Consider the following 24207-nt stretch of genomic DNA (forward strand, 5'->3'; position numbering starts at 1 on the left):
ACCCCACCCCTATACCCCCACACACACCCACCCACAACATCACTATGCGCTACCACAGCATCACTGAACACCACAGCATCACTTGCCACCACAACAACTGGCACGTCTTGGGTTGCCTTGTCCTACAGCTAAATTCGAACTGTTCTGAACTAGAGTCTCATAATTTTCACTATTTTGCAGTAAAACGATCAAAGAGGTACTAACTTAATTTCGACATCATTATTGAAGTGCAGTTTATCTTGTCTTCCTCAGTACTTCGTACATCTCTCTAGAGATGTGGCCTAATGACCAGAGCTGCCATCTTAGTCACGTACATACAAAACATGTTGCATTACAAATGCTATAGGTGTCAAATTCGCGAAAGTTATAACTATTGGCATTGTAAACGACAAAGCTATCAATTTACCTATTTTAAAAACCAACACATAAATAAAATATTTGTCATTTACAAGACCAATTGCTCCAACTTTTCTAATGCGAGACCTATTGCATTTCCAATGCTTGTTTAAATTATGCTAATTATGTTCAACATTTGTGCTGAAAAGTAACATTGTATACTTTGAGATTTTTAATGAAAAATGTTAAGGCGACAAGCGCATTTAGGGACATGAAACTTCGCAAAAAGGAAAGAGAATACACTGTTTGCTGAAACCAGCTCACGAGGTTTGTGAGCAGTAACCACAAAGCACTTTTGCAGTCGATAATGTATACAGTTGGTATCCATCTTGAGTGCTGAGACCCATTGGCAATTATTCCTAGGTACACAAGTAGAGTGCATAATTTCTGGAAGGAACGGATCGCAAACAATTTTAACTTAAATTGTTTGCTGGAGGATAAATATATTTTCATATCACTCAGAATGACCCGGTTACAGAATTTAATACATGCAGGGGAAGCTGAATGTAAGTTCAGAATTATTGTCACAGCCACCATTGAAAGGAGAGTAGAGTATTTGGGAGTAGGAAAATGAAGAAATGGTAGCATGCACCCATGAAGTGAGCCAATTAGAATATTTATTTAAATGGAAAGCAAGAAACCAGAAGGATACCGTGTCAGCAATTTAAGGCAGTACATTAGTAAATGGTGGGGATTAGCATACAAAAATATTCCTTAAGTGTTAAAGTAATTTAGCTATGTTGACGGTGACTTACAATATGAGAATGTAAAGGGGTGGAGATGCATTATGTAAAGATACTGACACCCACAAATTTAAGAAGATGAATATTTTGGAAGCGCATTAAGGAAGTTTGGGGTGAACATAACACAGTGTAAGGTGAAAGAAATTTACGAGTGGTCCAATGTGGGCAACAGATGAAGAAGATATGTTTGGCTTTGTGTGCAAAACAAACTTGTATGGCTTTATACAAATTGTTGAGCAATCGTTCTGTAGAAAGAAATCCTCGACAGAATGTTGATGCAGTTGATTCTGTTGTCTAATTAAATTATATCATATCATTTAGTCATATTGTACCACTCCAAATTCTTTAATGTGAAAGGCATCCTTCTAGGTGGTGATGGTATGCCTACCAGCAAAGGTAATGTATCCTGAGTGGGTTTGTTGCTGGCGGGGTCACTGCAGAAATTACAAACATGCACCCTGGTAGTAGGTTAAGCTAAAATTCACTAACTTGTTTATTTGTGGACAGGATAGCAAACCTAACCAGTTTTCTTTTACACTAAAGTAGTTACCTTCACATTTGCATTACTGATTGAACCCATGCAAACACCAAGCTATTATTAGCTCATGTTTGCACCATTGTGTGACTATTAAAGTGCACAATACAATATTGAGGAAAAACCAGAGCCTGCAGCTGTTAACTAGTACGGCATTACAAACCAGATGTCAATCAATCAACAGGGGGCCTGCCACATCATTACAAACAATACTTAAGGCTGCTGGCTCTGCCAGTATTAAACAGGAAGCCTTTGGTTCGTCTGAATCCATCATGTAAATGCCAGTCCCCCAAAGGGCTTGTGTAGGTAAAATGAAGAGATATAAAGCACAACAGAAGCAGAAGAAAATGAACATTCCAAAAACGTGACAAAATATTTCTGAATACAGAGAAAGATAAACACCAACAAAAACAAGAAATGTCGTCATAAATTACAAACTCAGCAGAAAATACGGCTAAAAAGTGCCTGTAATGTCTTCTCCAGAAACAGGCGATGGTCCAAAGAGGACAACCATACCTAAGCAAATCTTAAACTAAATGCATACTTGTTTTATATCACATAGTATTCATAAGTAATATTGTCATGATTCTACAGTCAATAAATTGGAAGCAAACAAAGGTTTGATGCGATTCACACATTATTCACATTCAGCGAATGAGCAGACATTGAAGATTAGATAGAGGAAATTTGTTGCTGTGCAGCAGACTTGGCGAACCATCAGTAGGAAGCGCTCTACTCACCCCGCACGTATTTTCAGCATGCCGCTGAAGAGCTCTGGAGTGTTTGAGATGATCCAGCCTATGTGAATCACCAGCTCCTGCTGTAGCACGGCCTCCCGCTCGTCATGGGGGCTGCACTTGTTGTAGATGATATCCTTGATTACGCCGGGGGACAAGGGATTCGAGATCACCGCTTCTTCGTGGCCAAATACCCCGAGGGTCACCTGTCAATCCCAGATGCAACGTGTAAATATTTCAAGGCAAACAAGTACAAAGCTGATCCACCCTGAATGATTAATATGAGACTATGGTCTCAGCAATCAGAGGATGAACAAGCACAGCAAGGCGGCAGACATTGGGTCATTCCGCCTTGCCCCTCCCAATTCACATGAAATACAGGTAATAAATGCTGATTAATTTACTACTGTATGGAACTAATTACAGAGGCTTGGGTGTTTTCTTTTTAGTTGGCTCGGAAACTTCTGAATAATTGTATATCAGCCAAAGAGACACTAGCCTCCTGAGATAGAGGAAGGCTTTGCAGATGTCCAGATAGGATCTGCCGCGTATAGGGCATAAATCAATCAGCTTGGTTTATATCCCTCCATAAGCAGCAACTTCACGATCTATGCATCTCTCTTTGCTATCAAATCCATGAGATGTTTTTTCTTTCTCAGGTTTTGTTTAAATTGTTCATAAATTACCAAATAAGCATTTTAACAGTACTGTGTGAGGACAGAAGTACACAACTTCAGCAGAAGCACCACAATTAACAACTGTTATGCTTAATGTGATGTAGTAAAAGCACGTGAGCAGATACACTCTGTGATGTTGTGCACGGACACTAAAAAGAAAACATGCACCAGGGAAGCAGCCTAACTGAAAGCAGTATGATAAGCAGCGCTACCACCAAAAAACGAATTTTCCCAAATCGTTGCCAATTGGTATGTGAACCCAAAATCATGTTTTTAAGTTAATAATTAATTTGAACACACGTTCCGCCAGCTTGCACGCTAAAGTCCACCGGTGTGAGTTAAGCACAGGGTGGTTTCTAGCAGGTGCCTGCACATGTCTACATAAACCATTACCAATTTGACATACACACCCAGAGCAGGGCTAGAAGAACAAACACATAGGTGTCTTATTTTAAATCCCCAAAGAATATATTAATGGAAAACCTTAACTTGGATTTGACATCAATGAAAAGAGGTCACAGCTCAAGACCAAGTAAGGGACAACTTGAAGGCAATAAACACAGTTTTCTTGGGACAGATTTCTGGTGGTACTACTGTTAGCCAATGGTTTTGCCAGGGCACACTGAGTATCTTGAAAATGGCGTAACGCCAACACACAAGCATAAAGCTTACTGACTACACTCAGCAGTTTTGATATGTCCCTTATTCTCGGACGAGGGCCCTATTTGCACCTGAGAAACATTCTCTTCGGAAGGCATGAACTCATTGTCTCACCTCACAACATTCAAAGGTGTCAACTTTATTTGTTCCTTTTGCATTACAAGTTAGTCGCCCTATAAAAAAGAATACTGGTAATCTTTTTCATACATCCCCCCTAACTTCTAAGGTGTACTGGTGCCAGATAAATGTTATTGTCCTTTGCCGGTCATGACTTCCAATCATGGCTAACAGCCCTTGGGCTATTCAATTAGAAAAACAATAGCCACCAGTCATTGCTCAATGTATTAAATCATTCACATTGATATCTCAGACACGCAAAGTGCCTAGAATTCCTCATGATCATTCCTGCATGTAAAAATAAATTCAGGAAGAAATGCAGACTCACCTGTTTCCCCTGAACTAAAACATTTGTGATGGATGGCGCAAGGCTGTCCACTAGTTTACCTAATAGGCTGGCGGCAAAGCGCACCACAGACCTACGGGCAAAAAACAGAGCAATGCCATCGAGGGTTAAATTCAGGCTCAAGATCCTGTGACCACATGTGCACCAGCTTAGACATTTACAATGTGCTTAAATGCAAACAGTTTGTTCTTGACATGTCATAAGTGGCATGAGGCACAAGTATAGAGGTCCTTCATGAAACTTCTATGACCTCTAAGGAGTAAAAAGGCAGGCTTCTAAACAAACCGCTACACCTGGTACATAGCCAGCTATGTTTTAATCTGCTGGTTCCTGCCTCTGGCACAATCAATACTATTAACAAGGTACAACAAAGTCATTAATAAGAAAAGTCTTAGCAAAGTCTTAGCTCTTTTCTGTTGCCAGTCATTGTAGAACTTTCAATCAGCTCATAAGGTGACTGAAAGGACTTATGTGTGGTTCTCCTTTACCGTGCGCATAGTATTCTATTCGTTGAAGAAAAGAAAAAAAAAACAAATATGAACTTCAAAATGTCTTTCTACTGTATAGATATTTGTAAAGCAAAGCAAAGTTTTATTTCATCAATGCCTTCTCTCTTCTCAAATGATGATAGGTATTCATTCCTTAAGTAACATCACGTTGCCTGTGAAGTAACAGCCAGGACATGGCATATGGAAAAGCTTAGATTGCTAAAATGAGGAGGCAATTTAAGTACATGAAGACATAAAGCATACTCATATTTTAATAACCAAAAGTGATGATACAGGATAAAAAAATAAAAAATAAATCAGTGAAAGCTGGAACTATTCTGAGGTAAATTTGTCCTAGCCATCAACTAAAGAAGGAACTCCATGAAGAGCTTCTGAAAAAGGCACTAGGGACTGCATGCCACCAAGACTCTCAGTTCTTGCAAAAATACTACTTTAAAAAAGAAAGCTCTACTAAACTAAATGTGACTGATTGAACCCAAAGCTACTTAATGCCACTTTTTAATTATCTGGGCGGGGGTTAAAATCTAGATTTTACACAGATTGTTCCTATCTTTTTCTAATACATAATAATTTCTACAAAGTCAAACTATATTGACTTGCACATGAACTCATACTAATAATGCACTTTAACAGAAGAGAAAGTTATTTCACCTCCTCAACAGAAAATATGCCCGATGACTGATGACAACTTCAATGTAAGCATATGTGCAAAACCAAGTGCAAAGCTTTTTCACACAGCGGTAGCTACAAGCGGGAAGGCGGACACACATCGCACATTCACCAGAATGGAGGGCCGGGCACGTTACCTGCTTCCCATGTACCAGCAAAGTGGTAATATGTGGGGCTATGGAAGAAGCACATTTCTGGGTGATCGCAGCTGTGAGGCGTACCACCAACCTGAGGCAGCCATGACAGTCATAGGAGAAAAATACAAGAATGACAGACATTGGTATACTTTCGTGGTTAGAGAAGAAATCAGACAACTCGACTGAGGACAGCAGTACTTCCACCATAGGTTTCTGAAATCTTAGGGCGGGAGTCGTTTACTGGTAGGGGGGAAAAGCGTGGCTACTTCAGTACATCATCTGACCTATTAGCAGGTTTTAGGGGTGCTTACAGCCCAACTAATAGTTCATTTTTCTATTAGAAAATACAACATGGTTCAGATTGGACACAACCTAGATGCCCACCCGCTCACCCTAGCACCCCATTTCCGACCATTGGCACCTTTTCTTGCGCCCTACATTGCTGCGAAAAGTTGTTTTACTACTCACCAACAATTTACCACTTTTGCATGCTGTCAGTAGGCGTGTTGGACACAAGTGGGGGCTAAAGTGACCCCACAAACTGACCAGTGACAAAGTGTGATCGGATAGAGGTAACACCTTGGCACTGGTATCTATAGACACAGCTCTGCAGTGTGCCCTGCCAATACGCCCTCTTACAAGCCTCTTTCTTGGGCCAAGTCACGTTGGCTTCCTCGCTAGGCTCCTGCTGTATAGATCCCCCATATACGTAGGCTGTACTGTGCAATCCGGCTGTGATCACATTCATAGTCAGAAGTGGACCAAATCAAAATCTATCCATCAGCCGCCGCTGCTGCAGGTAAAAGGGGTGGGGCCAGCTGGGGGAGATTGAGAGACGACGACGAGGAAAAATTAATTATTTATTTAATTTTCGCTTGTGGTCGCTCTGGAAATCCCCCCCAGCCAGCCCCACCGCTCTTACCTGCAGCGGCTGCTATCCAAAGCTCTATGTTACACAATTTAATGGTGACTTTGAGGAGAGATGAATATTTATGAATATTTTAAAACACTAAAAGAGTCTCACTTTTTGCACCTTCAATTGGTATAGGTTTGGGTACAGCATACTGGCTATAATATAAGGAAAGCCTGACACATCCAGAATATTTAATTCGAAATTGAAAATGTATACCAGACTAAAGACTGAGACCCGGCTAACAGTCACACACATTAATCCAATCAATCCTCTTATTTAGGGGTTTGTCATTTATACAACACAGAGTCCATGTGTTAAAATGTGGTTATAATTGCGCTTTGAATGCATGCCAGCACAAGCGTGTTACTAAAATATTACTAAAGTAGCTCATGTATGCGACACATTCCTTTCCTGTTTGAATTTAGGTAGCAATGCTCCTTTAAGACCCTCATCGAGACTAGAAAAAGGAGCCGACTTCCATCTGAGGGTTTTCAGACCCTTTGCTATGAACACACAAAATAGGCCTGTAATAATTGCGCCTGATGTTTTATTGATTCATAATTTTAAGCTAGAATGCCTTTCCTAAATGACAAGCCGCGTGAAGCAGGGAATGTAATGATTCTGCTTCGCCACATTCGTCTTTTTTGTTGCTTTGCGAATAATGACTTCACTGTTAGACCTTTCTGAAGAAGGGTTATTCGAGAACACCACTACACTATGACATTATCGTGCACAGGAAAACAACACAATCCAGGGGATAAAACGGCCCTTGCATTAACTCAATTCAAGTATTTAAAAACACATTGGAAATGCAACACAACTATGGAAAGACTGAGATTTTTCTCCAGCTTGTCCCAAGTTTGCATGGAAAATGACCTACGGAAAAAATAATAAATATGTACTTTTTTATGTAAAAAAAAATACCACTTGCAAACTCTGCACCAAGGTCCATGATTTAGTCTCAGTCTGAAGCCATAAATACCATCTCGCTGTGGCTAATTGAAGATGAATCAACTTTCCTGCACACTGTCCCCTGTGTCATCTAAGTCGAGGATCAGTGCAGTTGTCCCTTTTAGCCTAATATTGTCTTTGTCAATCATTTATTAAGGTTCAGAGATCCTCCTTCCTTCTTGATTCTAGTTGTGCCCAGCCCTCTACATTTCCGAATTTACAGATGACCTCAAAGGGAACATTTAGGGCTCTGAAGGTGGCTTGGTAGGACATTGTACACAATATACTGGAATGTAGCAAAATCTAAATTGCTGAATCGTAATGTCAGTGTATTGAAAAACAATCACATTTAAAAAAAGGAGACCATGACAAAAATAAAGGATCTTTAGTAACTGCGGCAGATGAATATAATCTAAACCAATTCAGAGTCTTTAACTAGCTATACATCTGTATGTATCACACAAAAAAACAGACATGACAAATTCTGCTTTGCGTAACTCCTGCACAGAGAAGAATTTTCACTGAGCTAGGCTTGTGCCTTCTAATATCATCAACAACGGTAGGGTAAGGCGGGTATTCCTCAAACAGGACCAGGAATCAAGATATGCCTCACTGACGAGGCCTAAGAAGTCCAAGACCGGTATGGGATTGTTTGAGTTCCTGTCTGGAAGGACCTGGCCCAGCAGTTAAGGCTGGACTGCTCCTACTGGAGCTCGAAAAGAATTGGTTTGCAGACGGCAAATCTCTGTCTAGTGTGGCATGGAAGGAGGCCCTCCGGGATCACCAGTGGCTGAGAATAATTCAAACATTCTATCCTTCACCTTGTTGCAGTTGACATACTAAATGTGACAGGTATGCTCCAATGTGAGTCCTGTCCTCACTATGCCACAGGATTCGAGCCACATTTCACTGATGAGGCTTTAGTGGCCAAAACTGGTTTGGGTTGCTTGTGTTCCCTGTTGAGTACCTCGACTGGCAGGAATGCAGTCCTCAGTGATTGCCAGTGACTGATTAATTCAATGATTCCTTCCAACACCTTATTGCCTCAAACAGCATCTGCATAAAGAAATTCAGGTTACTCCTCTGACAGACTAGTAATTCCTAAAATTACTTTTCGATGTTATTTTGCCAAAAAGCACTACCGGGTGCATATCCACCCTCCTATTGGAAGGAGTTGCTTATGGAAAATGACTGCATGTTGGACTGAGTGAGGTTGCACTTCTCTAGCATATCCAGAACCAGAATAACAATGTATTTGATCACTCACTCTAGCTACTTAAGGGCAGCCAGCTTGCTTTTAGGCAAATATTCATTAATGTGTTTCAACCTCAAACTGTCTTTTGGGTTCTAGACAATTTATCTCTTTGATTCCTCGTTCTTCTAGTCTGTTTGTATGGATGAATGAATTTTAGCCATTTTGCCTTTTCAACCCAGGCAAACTGATTGGCATAAAACACAAGAGTTTCAGTGCCCAACATGGAGTTTACTCAGCCATAAGGCCCGCTGGTCTATTAGACCCTTTGGATCTTTGCTGTGACAGCTGATACAGTTCAGTGCTTGCCGCCCATAGTGCTCTGTCACTGGGGCAGTAGCTTGCCTCAGACAAGTATCTGTTTTTCTGCCAAGGGATACTCAAGCAGCTTTCTGAAAATACAGATGCACTGTAGTATACTTAACATCCATATTACATTTACATTCCCCAAAGGAGGAACTGCAGTTGGCTTCACTTCGTGGGAAATAGGGGATCATTTTTCTAGTCCATCTTTGGACTCTCCCTTTCGAGTACGGTGAGGCAGATTTCTAGCTTTCGGAGCAAATACTCTCATTGTTTCTTGCTTTCCGTTCTTCTTTCTTTAGGTCATTCCACTTGTTTCGTAGAGGGATACGGGAAGGAACACTGAGTTTTGCCCTTACGTACAGGTGAAATCCATCACTCTCCACCTCGCTCTCCAAGGACCCAGCTTCTTCCAGGCATCTCTCTGTCAACCTCACCACTCCATCCCCAGACACCATGAATAGTGCTTCCAAGGGAAACACTACTGCAGTGCTTGCATCACTTACCATTGGCGTTACAGGCATGTAACTATATGTAGACATGATTCCAACAGCATCTCCACCATTCCTAATTACCTTGATCTTGTTCTCGCAGATTTTAGGGCAATTTGTAATATCACAAGGCAGAGATTTTAAGGGGCACCACTTTCCCCCATGTAATGCTACATGTTTCACCAACCAGTCTCCAATTGTGAGTTGCACAGTACTGGGGTGGATTGACTGCATGCAAATTTACTGTAACGTGCAGTAAATCCCCCCAATACTGTGCAATACAAGGTAAAAATCAAGGAACAGGGAATTAATGTACAGATCTGGGTTGCCTAAAACCAAATGGAATTTCTAGTTTCGCTGGCTTTAGAGTATGCCTGTACCATTTGCTATGACCACCTGGTAAATTTATTAATTTATTCAAAGAGTTTTATAAAGCGTTCAAGTGACCCAAAGGTATCAGAGCGATGTACACAGAAAAAGGTAGTTTCAGTTACACATTTATATAAGCCTAATATAACTTTTACTTTCACTGCGGGCTCTGTGTAGGGTGAGTCATGAGGGAGGGAAGTGGAGAGAAAGAAAAACATTTTTCAATCAAGGGTGGAAAAATAAAAAATGGAATGAGACTTGGCTGCTGCGGCAGCTCAACTCTCACGCAGTTTATCCGGCCGATAAAATTTAGTTAGGTTCTTCCACACTCCTAAAAAAAAAAGGAAGAGGAAAAACAATGAATAATCAGGGGAACAAAATTAACTAGGGAAAGTAAGCGTTAATTTTGTAATTGATAGGGCACAAAGTGTGGCCAAAATAGGGGCATAGCTATCACGGGTGCAGAGGGTGCAGTGGCACCGGGATCCAGAGTTCTGAGGGTCCCGCTGAACCCTGGTAGGACTGTATTTTACCACCCCTATAACGGAGAAAGGGGGCATTTTCCTGCTCACGGGGCGCCACAAGACAATGTTTGAGGGCGTCCCCAAATAGCCAATAAATACAATCTAACGGGACGGCTCACCCATCAAACGGTCAAGAGTCAGCGTAAAACGATGGTTGAAGCCTGCACGTTAAGGTAAAACCGACAAAGCGCAGCAGCAAACACCACTCTTCCGCTGACATAAAGGGAATAACCCACACAGCTCTGAGAAGGTACGCAAGCGGGATTAGGCGCCTTTCTGTTTCCTTTAAGAGCCGTGAATAATTTCTTGGCAAGAGCTTCTCCATCCTTGAGGAAAATTAACATAAATCATGATAATGAAAAGCGAGTGATCATACCAGAGTTTTTTGCTGCCGGCTCTTCTGTAGATCCTTTCAATGTGATCAAGAACGGTACCTGGATTTAGGATGTAAGGAAAGTTGGCATTAAAACCAATTGAAGACAGTACTGCGCCTGTTGAAGCACCTGAGATGAAGCCCTGAAGCTGCAAAATGGGAGTCTGAGGTTTGCAAACTGGAAACCCAAATATTCTATTACTCAGCTGCTCATACTTACCATGTAAACTTCATGCATGGGGGTGTGTGGGTGTATCAGAAATTCTAAGTACACTTCCCTCGAGGTCATTTTCAGGGGACACATAACATTAGGAGGAAAATTCCTTCTCACGATTGGTTCCTTAATACAAATAATATTACTTGTGTTGTTCACAGATTAAATTATAATTCACTTTTTCCTGCAATTTTTTTTTTTTTACTTGTGGGATTTTTTGGACAATTATTTGCACGCGAGGTTGCTTACCAAGTAGACTTACATTGGCTCTTTTGTTCATAGAAGACTGTAATTTTCCGTCACTAGACATACAAACGATTTTCTTTTCACTTATATTTACTGGAGGCTCCTCCCCCAGAACCATCCCCACCCCCACTCACACTATACTGTTATTGTTCTCTCAATAAGAATGTGTTGGTTCTCTGCTCTATGGCAAAGGTGCATAGCTTTTCAAATTAGCCACTACATTAAAATATATGTATCTAATATGAAGGTCACAGATCGTGTTGTTGACTCCACGCAGCCTGCTATAACCTGCACAGCACACTCAACGAACACTGGCAAAACCAATAGGTCTTGCTGTTGGAACTACTGACCGTGCTGTACAGCATTGGCAAAAGAAAGTAAAAAGGCATGATGACGCAGCCGCATGATATTTTAGATGCACAAATGAACGTTGACATTTGTGGGTGCATTTCCAGCAGGTAAGGAGGAGAATGTTGGTGTGGAATTCAGTAATTTACATTATAATCTTCCAAACGATTCACCCCAAACCAGGACAGACAGAATGATCATTTCTCAACCAGTTCAAGGGTTCTCAAACAAATGTCAAATGTGTAGTCTGAGGGGCAGCCTCTGATGGCTGAGTGGAATAATGCAGACGCTCAAGTCCCAGCAGTTCTACTTAGCCTATAATCCTGCACTAAAAATGAGAACCATTGAGTTGGCTAACAATAAACATCTGTTATTGAGAATCAAGACGACCAAAGGGTTGAACAAACCCTTTACAAGTACATATAATGGTGTACGATAGGTAAGTGACACTAACATTCTCCATCACTCTACTTTAGTTCACTCAATAGACTGTCTATTGTTCCATCAACCAGAAGGAATCTATTTACTAAAAAAAATACACACCACTTTGCTATCCACAGTAAGAAACAGGGAAATAAGTTGCTAAGGAGGCAAGTGTTGTATACAAGTTGCAAGATATCTTGATTATTGGTTTTCATAAACAGTAGAAATAGTGACAGTAGAGTAAAGACTACTAGTGTTAGTGACTGTTTATAAGCATTCTTATGTTCACCTTGTTGAAGATAAAGCTATTGATTGTGTGCAACTGTTCATCAGGTTTAAAAAATAAGGTTGATATAACCTACCTCCTGGAGTGTTTTTATCTATGGTTTGGGGTTGTAATGCCGGTCCAAGTACAACTTATAAGCAAAGAAACAACAAGGTGGGTGGAATCACTTTAAACTCAAACAAAAGTCTATAAAGAAAATGGAAACACGAGTTGGCAAAACCAATAGATCTCGCTTTTAAAAGGCGAGTGCCGCCATCTTGGATTTGCTGAAGTTACTTTCTTAATTTTTAGGTTGAGCCTGGGCAGCACATACGCTGCTCTGCGAGGCATGCTATATTGGAGAATGGACTTGTAGCTCTGCCCACCATTCGACCATATTTTTCATTGTCTTGTGTCATTGTCCTTTGTAAATGCTGGCTTCTGATTCGTTAATAGGCTTGTTAGTCCCGCCTTAGTACCGTCCCGTCTTCCTTTGTAGCCTCCCACGGGAGAGGAGAAGTTTGATCACAAATAGGGAACGTAGGAATGGTGGGACTTAGAGATAAAAAAATAATAATGCATATGTGGGAGTGTGCACTCCTCTTTTTCAGCGTGAACACATCTGTCCTGGTATCACTGCAGATGGACAACTGTGTTAGCCAATGTCTGAAGCCTGCTGAATCACAGTAGCCAGTGCTGAAAACAACTGTCCAAAAGCCCCATTCTGTAACTGATGTTCATCTTGTGTATTTTGTAAGGACAATGGCTCTCGCCAGTAAGCTAAACGGGTAAATAAGTGATACTAAAAACGAACTGTAGCACCATTCTGCCTGCTATCTACAGTATGAAGGATAGGCCCCGTGACAATAACATCAAGACATTATGTATATGCAGGCAGATGAGGTGTTCCCACTCTTATACAGCCCAGGCGCCAACACTGCTTGACTGGCTGTCATCACCCCCAGTGGCTTGTGGTGGTGCATAGTGTGCAGACACCATGGTGCCACAGAAAGCGCAGAGAGAGAAATTCGTAGGTAGGAAAGAAAGCATTTTGACAAGTCAATGGAAACCACACCTACTAGTCACACAATATGGCGAAAACAAAGGTGTAGGTTAGGTATCATAACCAAAACACAGCTAAAATAAATAAAAGTTTTAAAAAAAACAACTTTGACAGGTAGAACCATTAAAAACGAGCCTTGTTAAATCCAATAGGTTTTGGCTATGCGAGAACTATTGGCTTTGTCAATGTTTTTTTTAGAAACGTTGCACAGTAGTGAGGGCTGCTGTGCAACAAGGCTTAGAATACATGTAAAAAGCACTAAGATGGGGCCAGGGTTGACTGCGTCAAAGCACTTATTTATTCCTTTAAGCCATGTTGCACAGCAGCCTGCACTGCTATGCATTATGTCTTATAACGCGTGGAGGAAAGCAAGCAACACAATATAAGTGTTGAATGGAGGGACGGAACAGAAGCAACGGACAGCGGGTAGGTGGAAAGCAACAGCAGGGAGGTGTGTGGGAGGAGGGAGAGAGAATGAAAAGAACAGCGGGCAGAGGGCGTGGGGGGGAAGAAAACAACACGAGGAAGCCGAGTGGGTGAGACCGTTCAATGCCATGCACTCTCATACAGCAAGCCACAAAGTCAACCACAAAAAGTACACAGAGGACAGCGCGTCCAGTGGATGGGCACTGGCCGCAAATGGGAAGCTGTGCTAAGTCCATCTCCATGGCAGGGACACAAGTCCAGGGACAAAGCAGGAGGAGGCAACCAATAAGAAACATGGAACTGACAGTGACACGGAAACAATCAATGGTAAATACTAATAAGTAATGGGAGGGCTCTAAGCCTGTTTTAAGCTATTTATGTTTAACATACGATTTCACCAAATCCGCGTGCGGGCTGTCTCAGACAAAACCTTAAAACATATCTAAGAATGTTTGCTTCAAGTGTTTGAAGCACATTTCTGCCTGCTCTGAAGGACACCAGGATGAACTAGTCCTTTCTTCGAGTGTTTTATGTGTACTAGGCATTGCAAGATTAGGGGAGATGACTGAAAAATCAGATTGTCTGTATCGTCTAGGATACTAAACACAGCTAAACCTTGGCAAGCAATTGACTTAACTTTTTCCAATAACAGCATAATATAAAATATATCAACCCTCGTAAAGAGTCATTATTAGATAATTCCAACAAAAAACATGTTACAATGACCTCTTATATTCAACAGTCACTGCTACTTGAAGGATTATGCATTAACTTAGCATTTCAACCCTGTTGGTGTCATTTCCTAAATAGCAAGTGTCTACCCGACATTGTATGTGTGTTTCGATTTCAAGGCAACACTGTGCGCCGTAAGAGGGGGTGACAAAAGGACAAACTCACCTTCCTTGGTGATAAAATTGGGTCCTTCTCGTCTGTACAAAATACTCAACAGGATTGCTTGACTTGCTAGACAGCTGCAGTCCTGTGAAGTCAAAGTGTTATGTTTAGCAATAATAACTGCTGTTCTGCAAAAGGCAAGTAAGTGAAAAGTGCCGTTAACACGTGCCTAACAGAAGGTAAAATGATCATCATTATTCGGTCGCTGCTTAAAGAACTACCAATGCTAGTAAAACTACTGCAGCAATTCTAGTTAAGAACATTTTGTATAGCAAACATTTCCCCATTCACTAGGGCATCTAGTACATACCATTCCCATTCCCTGTCATTACATTGTGCAGTAGAGAGTTTTACTATTATGTATCATCTACCGCAACATTGACCCTTATTCTTTAACCCCTTCGCTGCGGCGGCTATTCCGCCGCAGCGCTATAGGGGCGGGGCGGCCGCATGCTGGTGACAGAATGGCTCCGTCACCAGCTGCGAAATCAGCGCCGCGCAGGCGCGGTGGCAGGGACGGCTCTAGGCTCATGGCGGCCCTGGGCAGGGAGCGTAGGTAGGGGCCCCCGGAAGATGGGGTCCGCGCGGGGCAGAGCACGGAGGCCAGTGAAGAGGGGGGGTCAGGGTGTTTGGAAGTGGAACAGAGCAGGAGGCCACCAAATCCCTGCCAGGGGCCGCCACGCAAATATGCATCCATCCTCAAAGGATTATTATATTAAGGATATATATTGGCATGGTGGCCCCTGGGGTTTGGTGGCCCTGTGCAGGTGCACAGCTTGCACATGCCTAAGGCCGCCCCTGGCGGCGGCTGGGCCATGACGGAACCGCTCCGTCATCAGCACAGCTCAACTGTAGCTGATGACGGAGCGGTTCCGTCATCAGCAGGGGAGGGATTAATATTATTCTTTCATAGGTTTTTTCCAAGTGTACTACTTATTTTGGTATGCTATATTTTTTATGGCAAATATGTGTGTTTTGTTACATCACATGGACAACCGTAATGGCCTGGAGAATTATCACATTCTTGGGCCGCAGGGTTTACAGCATAATTATGGATATAATACACATGCCACATAATTTGCAAAGTTCAACAACATAGTTGTTTGTATCTCGTATTAATCAATATAATACTGTCTGAGAGTGTGCTGGATAAAGTTGCATAATTTGCTTTTTCGTACTGCATAATTTAGATAACATTGACATAAAATTTGGTCCCAAAGTACTGCTTAATACTGTGGCTCCGCAGACTGATTTGTGACTGCGATTATGATGACCAAACTCATGTTTCACAGGGAACCGAGAAGTCATTTTTATATTTTTATCACTTCATTTTGTGGAATAAAAGCAGACAAATATGTAATATAAATAAAGTTGCCACTACAAGGATTATGCACTGTTGAGGGACATATTATAGCCTGATAGCCCGCCGTAGCGGGCTATACCGGCTATTGGCGAGGGACTTTAACGAGACAGCGGGACTTTAATAGCCGGTATAGCCCTGCTACGAAGGGCTATAAGGCTATTAGAACATTCTGCCACTAGAAGGCAGAATGTTCTAACAAATTAAACTTAGGGTTCTCGAAGCTCGAGGGGATATAAATCCCCTCGAGCTTCGAGAAGCCTTTGTAGAACATTGGAATGTTGCTTTGCGGGCCTTTACCGGCCAGTAGAAGCAGGGAGCACTCCATTGTCTGCAATGGAGCTCCCAACATTCCAATGTTCTAATAAGTATTAAATGGTTCTTAATTATGCAGCAAAAAAGGCAAATTACACAGCACATTCTCAGGCAGTATTATTTTCATGTATTTGAGTCCAAAAAACAAAGATTTTGGTGAAATCTGCAAATGATGTGGAAAAATATGTGACAAATGCAGACTGACAAATCTACTGACCATCGCTATGGTCCATTTTGGATCCACATTTTATTGATTAAATGTGAACAAAAACAAAACATTTTTACTCCAATTAGTGCTCATTGTTAACTGTACTTTGGAGAAAGCTATTTTTTCAAGTTAACAACCCAAAAATAAACATGTAACATTAAAAAATATATATCATGGGTCTCGTGGTGCTATATGTGACCTCAGGGTTCTGGTGACCTTTACAAACATTCAATGATATTACTGAACCACCTCGCACAGTTACTTGTTAAGTATCCTGTACATAAGAACACACACACACGTTTTTACACACACACACACACACACACACACACACACACACACACACACACACACACACACGCACACACACACACAGATATAGATATGTACACATCATGCACTGAAAAAACCAAAGGTTAAAGTGTAACTATAGTTATGTGAAAATTACAGTGATAACGTACTACGTTTTAAATTTTAAAACACTGAAATTCAGCAGTTATAGTTATCTCGAGAAACTATTGCTCGTGCCCTAAGGTAGCTATAACTTGCACTATCAATAACAAAGGGGGGAGAGAGAGAATTGATCGAAATGGATTCGTTCTCCCTAGACTAATGTAAATAAACAAAAGGAATCCACTCCTTGGGTGTAGGGCGTGTCCTCCAAAATTGGGGAGCACCTTTGTTGTTTTTGGTCCCTCACAAACCAACAGGCCCCTTGGTGTAATCACTGGAGCCACGGAGGGGTCGGTCGGGAGGAATTTCCTCGCTATAATCGTGCTAAATAGCAGAAGGGACCCTGACGTTTGGACTGTTGGCTCATGGGACATTTCTAGCCCTTCAAAACAGTCGACTATCAAGCAGCGTTTTTGTTAGGTACAGTATTTTACCTGCACTGTAGTTCTCACTTTTTTTTAAAGACTCTGATAAAAGTTAGAGAAACGTGAGTAAGGTGGGGATTTGTGTACCCCGTCCTGAAGAAGGTGTTTTTACACCGAAACATGTCGACGCACACAGGAAGGAGGTAATGCACATTGTTTTGCGTTTTTAACCTCCCACACTTCATTTTAATAGCACCAGCCCGGGGGCCCATTACATTTCTTTGCCACCCCACGAGCCAGGTACTTTTTAAACTTCACTCACTTAGATCTAAACCCCACCACACACTCACATTTAAATACCTCATCCACACCACATATAGTCATTACAAGTGCTCCCGCGTATCCGTAGGTTGCAGCACGCCGTACCCCGTAGAGGGGTACGAGGACCCCAATGATAAAGCATGACACCAAGGGGCCTGTTGGTGTGTGAGGGGACCAGCTATAACTTGCACCCAGGCCATGCACAATTTTGTCGTTATTGATGCAATTTCAAATGTCGCAGTGATGTAATTTCAAGTGTTGCAGTGATGTTATCAATGATATAAATTTAGGGCTCCCGGCTTTATGGTATTTATTTTTTGGGCGTATCAGTCTGTATTTATCCATATTTATTTTTTGTCAATTTTATATGTATTTATCCATATATATTTTGGGTGATGTGAAACTAGTGTATTTCCACAGTTATTTAGCTTACAAATGTATGCTTATAGTTGAATTCCTGACAGGATTCAATGATATGAACACCCACAGATGATAAATCAATAATCTTATATGAAAACATGGACATTTTAGAAGCAACGTTTGTCATATCTACTGCCGTTTAAACTTCATTGCTAAAATATCTTCCTTTTTTATTCCCTTTACTTCTCACCCTATAAAGATATTGGTCTGGTAGTCATTTAGAATCACTTGAAAACAACTGAATTTCCATGTTATGCATATTTAAAATTAAATGCAAACAAGAAAATATATAGTTTTATGTGTGTATTTATCTGCAAAAATTAGTAAAAACGGAAAACAGATAGTCTTAAATGTAATATATGGGATAATTATCTGTGCACAGCTAGGGTGAAAGTTATAGTTACATTAGGGTATTAGTTATAGTTACTTGAGATAACAAACTTATTTCTTTTAGTTCAAAGCCACCCGTTCTGAATGAAAAAATCAATCACTGAACAAAAATTACACTTTAACCTTTGTTTTTTTCAGTGAATTTCTTGTTTTTTAATGTAAGATAATGTTTTAATACCTTCCATAAAGCCAACACCCCCCACCACACAGACCTTTGGCCGTGCGCAGCGTGGGCTTGACAGAGCAGCGTATAGCTGTGTCACAGGTCAAGACCATAAGCAGGCAGATTTACTGACTTTGTCAAAGAGTCACAACACCAAAATATAAAAAGTAAGCCAATTTGTTTTCTCACAGGGTAAGCATATCACTATAAATGAAGTAGATCTATCATCTTTCTCCAGAAATCAAGAATATTTTTAATCAAATTTATATGTCAGTAATTCACACAATGCAATGTTTTATAACAGTGATTCCTATATAAAGGGCTAAAAAGGTATTAATACAAATAACAAAATCAATATGTCTGTGAGTCTTTCTTTTAAGATTGTTTTTTATATTTTCATCTTTTGGGCTGAAAAGTGCTAAAAGAGAATCAGGCATTATATATATCATATCTGTGAGTCTTTCTAAAAAATATTTTCAGTCTACCAAATGCAATCATAAGAAATACCACAAAAGGACCCTGCACTCTAGCTGAAGAGCTTAGAGCTCCAGCTAGGAGTGCTTTTAAAAAATATGAAAAGTTCTCCTGGTGTCATGGATTTAATGACCCAAGAGACTTACTGTTTTTTTTTAATGTTGCTGTGGGGTTGCTTCAATTCCGGCAGCTCCCCACATCATTACAAAAATGCTTGGTGGTACCCCTTCCCCTTCCCCTTCTAGGGGCACCACAAGAAATAAAAATGATATTAAAATTTCCTAGAGCATTATCAGGCGCTCCTTCATAGTAGCAGTGAATAATACATGAACAGCTTCTGCTGCTCAGCCATTATTCCCATTAAAAACATTTTCTTTTATTTTTGGATGTCCAAGCGCCCACCCGGGGCACCTATATATATTTTTTTCTAAATGGGAGGAGATGGCACATGGTCCCCCTCTTCGAGCCTGTGCAGGTCTTGGGGACTCCAGCCCCTGTGGGCACATTATTTTTTTTTTATTAAGGGGAGGGCGGTGCACGGCCAACCTCTCCAAGAAACAGGGAGCCTGGGCACCCAATATCCCAGGGCCTCAGGTGGGTGCCCTGGTGCTCACCCAGGGCAGCCACTAAACACTACTTTGGGGGCCCATTGCCCTAGTTGGCTTCCGACCCAGCACCATATTGGGTACTTTACTTTGCATCTTCCCAGGCGGGCGTAGAATTCTTTTTACTGCCCCCACCAATCACAAGCAAAATGGAGTTACCGCTCGGGAGAGTGCGGGCAGGGTGTTACAACACTCTCCGGGGCAGGGAACCAGTGTTGCGGGGTTGGCTCCCTGACATACTGGGTTGTATCACAGATAATACCATAGTCATGTGCAGCATAGAGTTACTGAGCGGACACATGTGGGATTATAACATATAAATAGTGCAAGCCTGGGATGCAAGTTTAACTGTGCATGTTGAACTTGTATGATGCTCCGTTTACAAATCACTAAAGTTCGGGGTGGAAGTAGTACTCTCAAAGACGCTTTAAGGTAAGGATAAAGAGGGCAATATCCCAGAGCCCCACCTTTTAAGGGGCTTCCTAGGAAAGTGAACTTTCTCTGACTGTCTCACCACAGAAGTATAATTTTACAGCATTTTTCAGGTTCCAGGTAAGAACTATTTCAAACCTTTTTGTGGGACAGTGTCAATGTTTAATATGTCATTTTGTATTATTAGGTATCAAGCAGGCTTGAATGAACTGGAAATACGTTATAAAACTTTGAGTTTTTCTGTTACATGGCCCCTTAAATAAGTCTTCCCCGGGGCACCCATAATCCTTATGATGACTGAGTATTGTATGTTAAACAAGGTAATAACTGAGCACACATGATTTGAGTTACAGAGGTATATCTGAAAGTAGGTTGTGGCTTAAAGCAAAAACCTCTAACTGTGAAAAGGTCAACACTGCGGTTGACAACAGATTATCCAAAAGTAGATACTTTGCCATGTGACATATGGTAAACAATTGTAATACGGTGGCATACACAGATTCTCTGGATCAACAACGTTTATAAGGTGTGGATGTTTATTTCCAGAACTATAATGAACATTTTGAGGAATTGCAGATTGTAGAATAATAGAAAATGTAGGGGTGTCCCCCTTAGACAGGTTTTATTTTACACTGGTGTTGTAAGCATGGCTCTAAATTTGTACACCATTGTGCCCATTTAAGGAACGAGTGTAGTGTATTTTTCTAAACTACGACGGGTTGGTCACAGAAACTCAGAGAAGGTACTTTTCAGTGGCAAATGTATATCTATCAAAACCGGACTTAAAATTTCTTGCCATGTGTAGTCTTTGAGAGGGTAATCCCGTTAAGGCAAATAGAAAATTGTCCACAGGTTTAGTATATTGAATAACTTCAAGTTCACAAACACTATAGGATGGTGTTACAAATATTATAAGATGTTATTAGTGATGTCATCAGTGATGTCATCTATGATGTCATTTAGGATGTCGTGTGTGCTGTATTATATGAGATCATAAGTGATACATGGCGGGGAATAAGTTGCAGGTAGCTCAGTAAACTATAACTGGTGAATCGCAATATTTATATTGGTTTCTAAACACTAGTTTTAAACTCTTTTCTATAACTAACTATAACCTTAACCTTGTTTTTTCCAGTGAATTTCTTTTTTTTTAATGTAATCTACGATCTTATTACTATACCTGAATATAAAGTCACTTTAACCTATTTTTTAATTGAGTTTTTTTGTGTCACTTTAACTTTGATTGTTTCCACAAATTTCTATTTTTTTAATCATATTCAACCAACTGTCTCATTGCACCCATCTGTGCACAGGGAAGGGACGGCTGCAGGGTCTGGCCTCAGACCAACCCCCTGCATATAGCCAACTGACTGCTGCAGGAGTCTTGAGCAAGCCGCCGCATCCAGCACCCCGTGGTTGCCTAACCCATGCAGCGCAAGGACAAGAAGAGGTTTAGTGGCACTGGCCAGGCCCTGGACCAACTACCCCATGGACAGCCAACTCTTCACATGTGGCCTTTGGCTGTAATCAGTGGAGTTTGGCCACAGGGCTGGCCTCTAGCCAGATCCTGCACCCAAACCACACTTCCACCCACAAATGCTCAACTCATTTTATTTTTAGGCCTTTTTTTTGCCACTACACCAGCGCCAAAGCTTCAACTCCATGGGCTCATGTAACCGTGCAAGCTTCCCTACGTGAAGCTCACAAAGTACAATAGTATCATGGAGGTGAAGCTTGTGCAGCTGCTCCCACAGGAGTATCATGGTACCTCACCGGAGGGCTATGTGGAGTCCAGCTAGAGTACCAAAGTATTGGCAACACAATTTGTTTTTTTTAATTTGTGGCCTGTGGGGTATTTTTATTTCCCCCATCCCAAGTACTAGGCCAACAGGATGTCCCTATCCTGCCCCCTCATACTTTAGAAAAAAAAACATTTCTAGGACAAGGAGATGGAATCTCCACATCCTATAATGGTGGCTGCAAAATGTTTCTCGGGATTGTAGCCAGTCAATCAAATAATTTTACAGCGAGACAGGTGCCGGTCCTGCAGTTCTGAAATAGCAGATGGGAGAAAAAATTCTCTCGGCCAATATTTCAACCCCATTCCTTATTTGCATAGAGGAAGTAGCTTGAATAGCACCCCTTCTCCTTCTCAGAGTTCAGTGCCCATTTGTTGGCACCTTTTGAGAGTAAAAGAAGGAACTCTTGCATCACGATAACAGAGCGCTCTTCTGAAACTAGCTCTGGTGTAGGAGGAAAGTGGGGTGGGGAGGAAATTAAGGGAAGGGGGTAGCTCCTTTAAACAGTCTGGCAAACCCATCTGTCTGATGTGGCAGTTCTCCAGCTGGGGAGCAAATGTTATATTCCGACCAGCCCCCATGAGTTACTAAGGGCAAACTAAAGCTGCTTGGGAGCCGCAGCAGCATGGGGGAACACATTAGGAGGACTGCAGTCTCTGCTAGCCTGTACAAAATCAGCATCACATTCATAGTCTTGAAAGGATGGATTAGCTGATGCAGAATGGTTGAGAGGGCTGGCATTACCTGTAAGCTAGACCCCTGGATTAACCTCTGAATTCACTGAATTGGTGTGGAAATTGTTTTGCAGTAATGTTTCTATTACTCATCGGTAATCCTATTACTCTTAGTCCTACTCTCGCTTATCTCTATTACGCAATGAGGCCCCTGCGCCTCGGAGACACACCCCCTACCAAAATAAAAAGGCACCACCCCCTCCACAATACCTATAGCTACCTAGCCATCGTAGACACAGTTGACCGGGCCACTGGGAAGGAGGGTGAGCCGTAATGGAAATCAGCGAGAGTAGGACTAGGAGTAATGTGATTACCGGTAACTAATAAAACATTACCTCCAAGTCCCTCTTGCTTATCTCCATTATGCAATGAGACATACCAAGCCAAAGAAAAAACCAGGCCAGCTGTCCAAGCACAAGCCCAGAATATCGGAACAAAATGCACCAAAGAAGGGCAAACAAACAGGAAAGACAAGCCAGACTCAACACAGCCGGCCGTATCCCAGAGGCAATCCCAGCCCCAAACATGAGCAAGAAAGAAGGCCCACAAAACAAGGAGCCGAGGACGCCCCAAGCTAGCACGCCGACACAACAGGAAGAAAAATCAGCAGAGCCAGAAGTGGCAACCCCCCACATCGAAAAGAAAAAGGGGAACACCAGAGAGCCCGCCAAAAAGGAGGTAAAGCCCCAAGAGGGACACATCCACCAAGGGAAGGACCACCCCACAAAGAACCAGGAGACCAGACTGACCAACAGACCCCGGCAACGGGACCGCAAAGCCCAGAAAGGCCAGTCTGGAGCACCAGAGGCAGAGAAATAGAAAAGGGGACCACGTGTGCACAAGCACAGCAAGCCCCCAACCAACAGCCAATACAGAGCACAAGGAGACCAGGCAGACCCCCAAAAAGCACTTGCACAGAAGAGGCGACCAAGGCTGAGAGACCAAGGCATCGTCAGCCACCAAGTTCCAACAGCAAGATGCCCACCCTGGAAACGCCAGAGAAGGCACCAGGAGAAAACGAAACCACCAGGCCACAGAACCGGAGAATCCAGACCCCCACCAGCTCCAACAACAACAGAGGAACCAAACTAAGAGGACAGGCAGGAGGTCCCAGAAAAACCAGACTCCCAAACCACAGAACCAGGACCCTGGAACAAGGCCAACAGAGGAAAGCCAGCAAGAGGCCAGCAGGCCTTGGAATCTGCATGGTAACTAACCCCAAACTGACACCCCCCAACATCCCCAAACCGAACGGGGGGCAGTAGAAGGAGAACCCCGAACAGCCACCAGGGTAACCTGCACCTAGACCCCACAGCAAACAGCCTGGAGCCCAAACGGCAGTAACAGGAAAGGCCCAGACAGAACAGCAAACACCAAAAACTGTAGAAGACGCAGACAAACAGGGACGCGCAGGAACGCAACCCGCAAAATGAAAGCAGGCAAGAACGCCCGAGAGTCAAAAGGCAAATACCCCACCAGGAAGAACGGCCTCAATCAAACCAGCCAAAGGACAGGCGCACACTGGACAACCCAAGCAAGGAACACAGCCCGAGGGACTTGCAGCACGGCGGAAACCAGAAGCCAACT

General features: G+C 42.1%; 1 protein-coding gene across 7 annotated transcripts in view; it reads right to left on the reverse strand.

Moving 5' to 3' along the window:
* The window catches only part of PHKB (phosphorylase kinase regulatory subunit beta), a 1358073-nt gene that overhangs the window by 157884 nt on the left and 1175982 nt on the right, over window positions 1-24207 (reverse strand). For 4 of the 7 annotated variants that reach the window (XM_086945119.1, XM_086945122.1, XM_086945118.1 and 1 more), the window contains 4 exons: window positions 14585-14666; window positions 10706-10763; window positions 4194-4284; window positions 2415-2617 (listed from right to left, as the gene is read on the reverse strand). In XM_086945119.1, the coding sequence (XP_086801245.1) occupies window positions 2415-2617; window positions 4194-4284; window positions 10706-10763; window positions 14585-14666 (434 nt within the window). Of the gene's footprint in view, window positions 1-2414; window positions 2618-4193; window positions 4285-5526; window positions 5618-10705; window positions 10764-14584; window positions 14667-24207 lie in introns of all 7 variants that reach the window. The other 3 variants (XM_086945120.1, XM_086945124.1, XM_086945123.1) reach the window with 1 other exon arrangement.

Source organism: Lissotriton vulgaris, chromosome 12 (genome assembly GCF_964263255.1).
Source record: "Lissotriton vulgaris chromosome 12, aLisVul1.2, whole genome shotgun sequence".
NCBI classification, from domain to species: Eukaryota; Metazoa; Chordata; class Amphibia; order Caudata; family Salamandridae; genus Lissotriton; species Lissotriton vulgaris.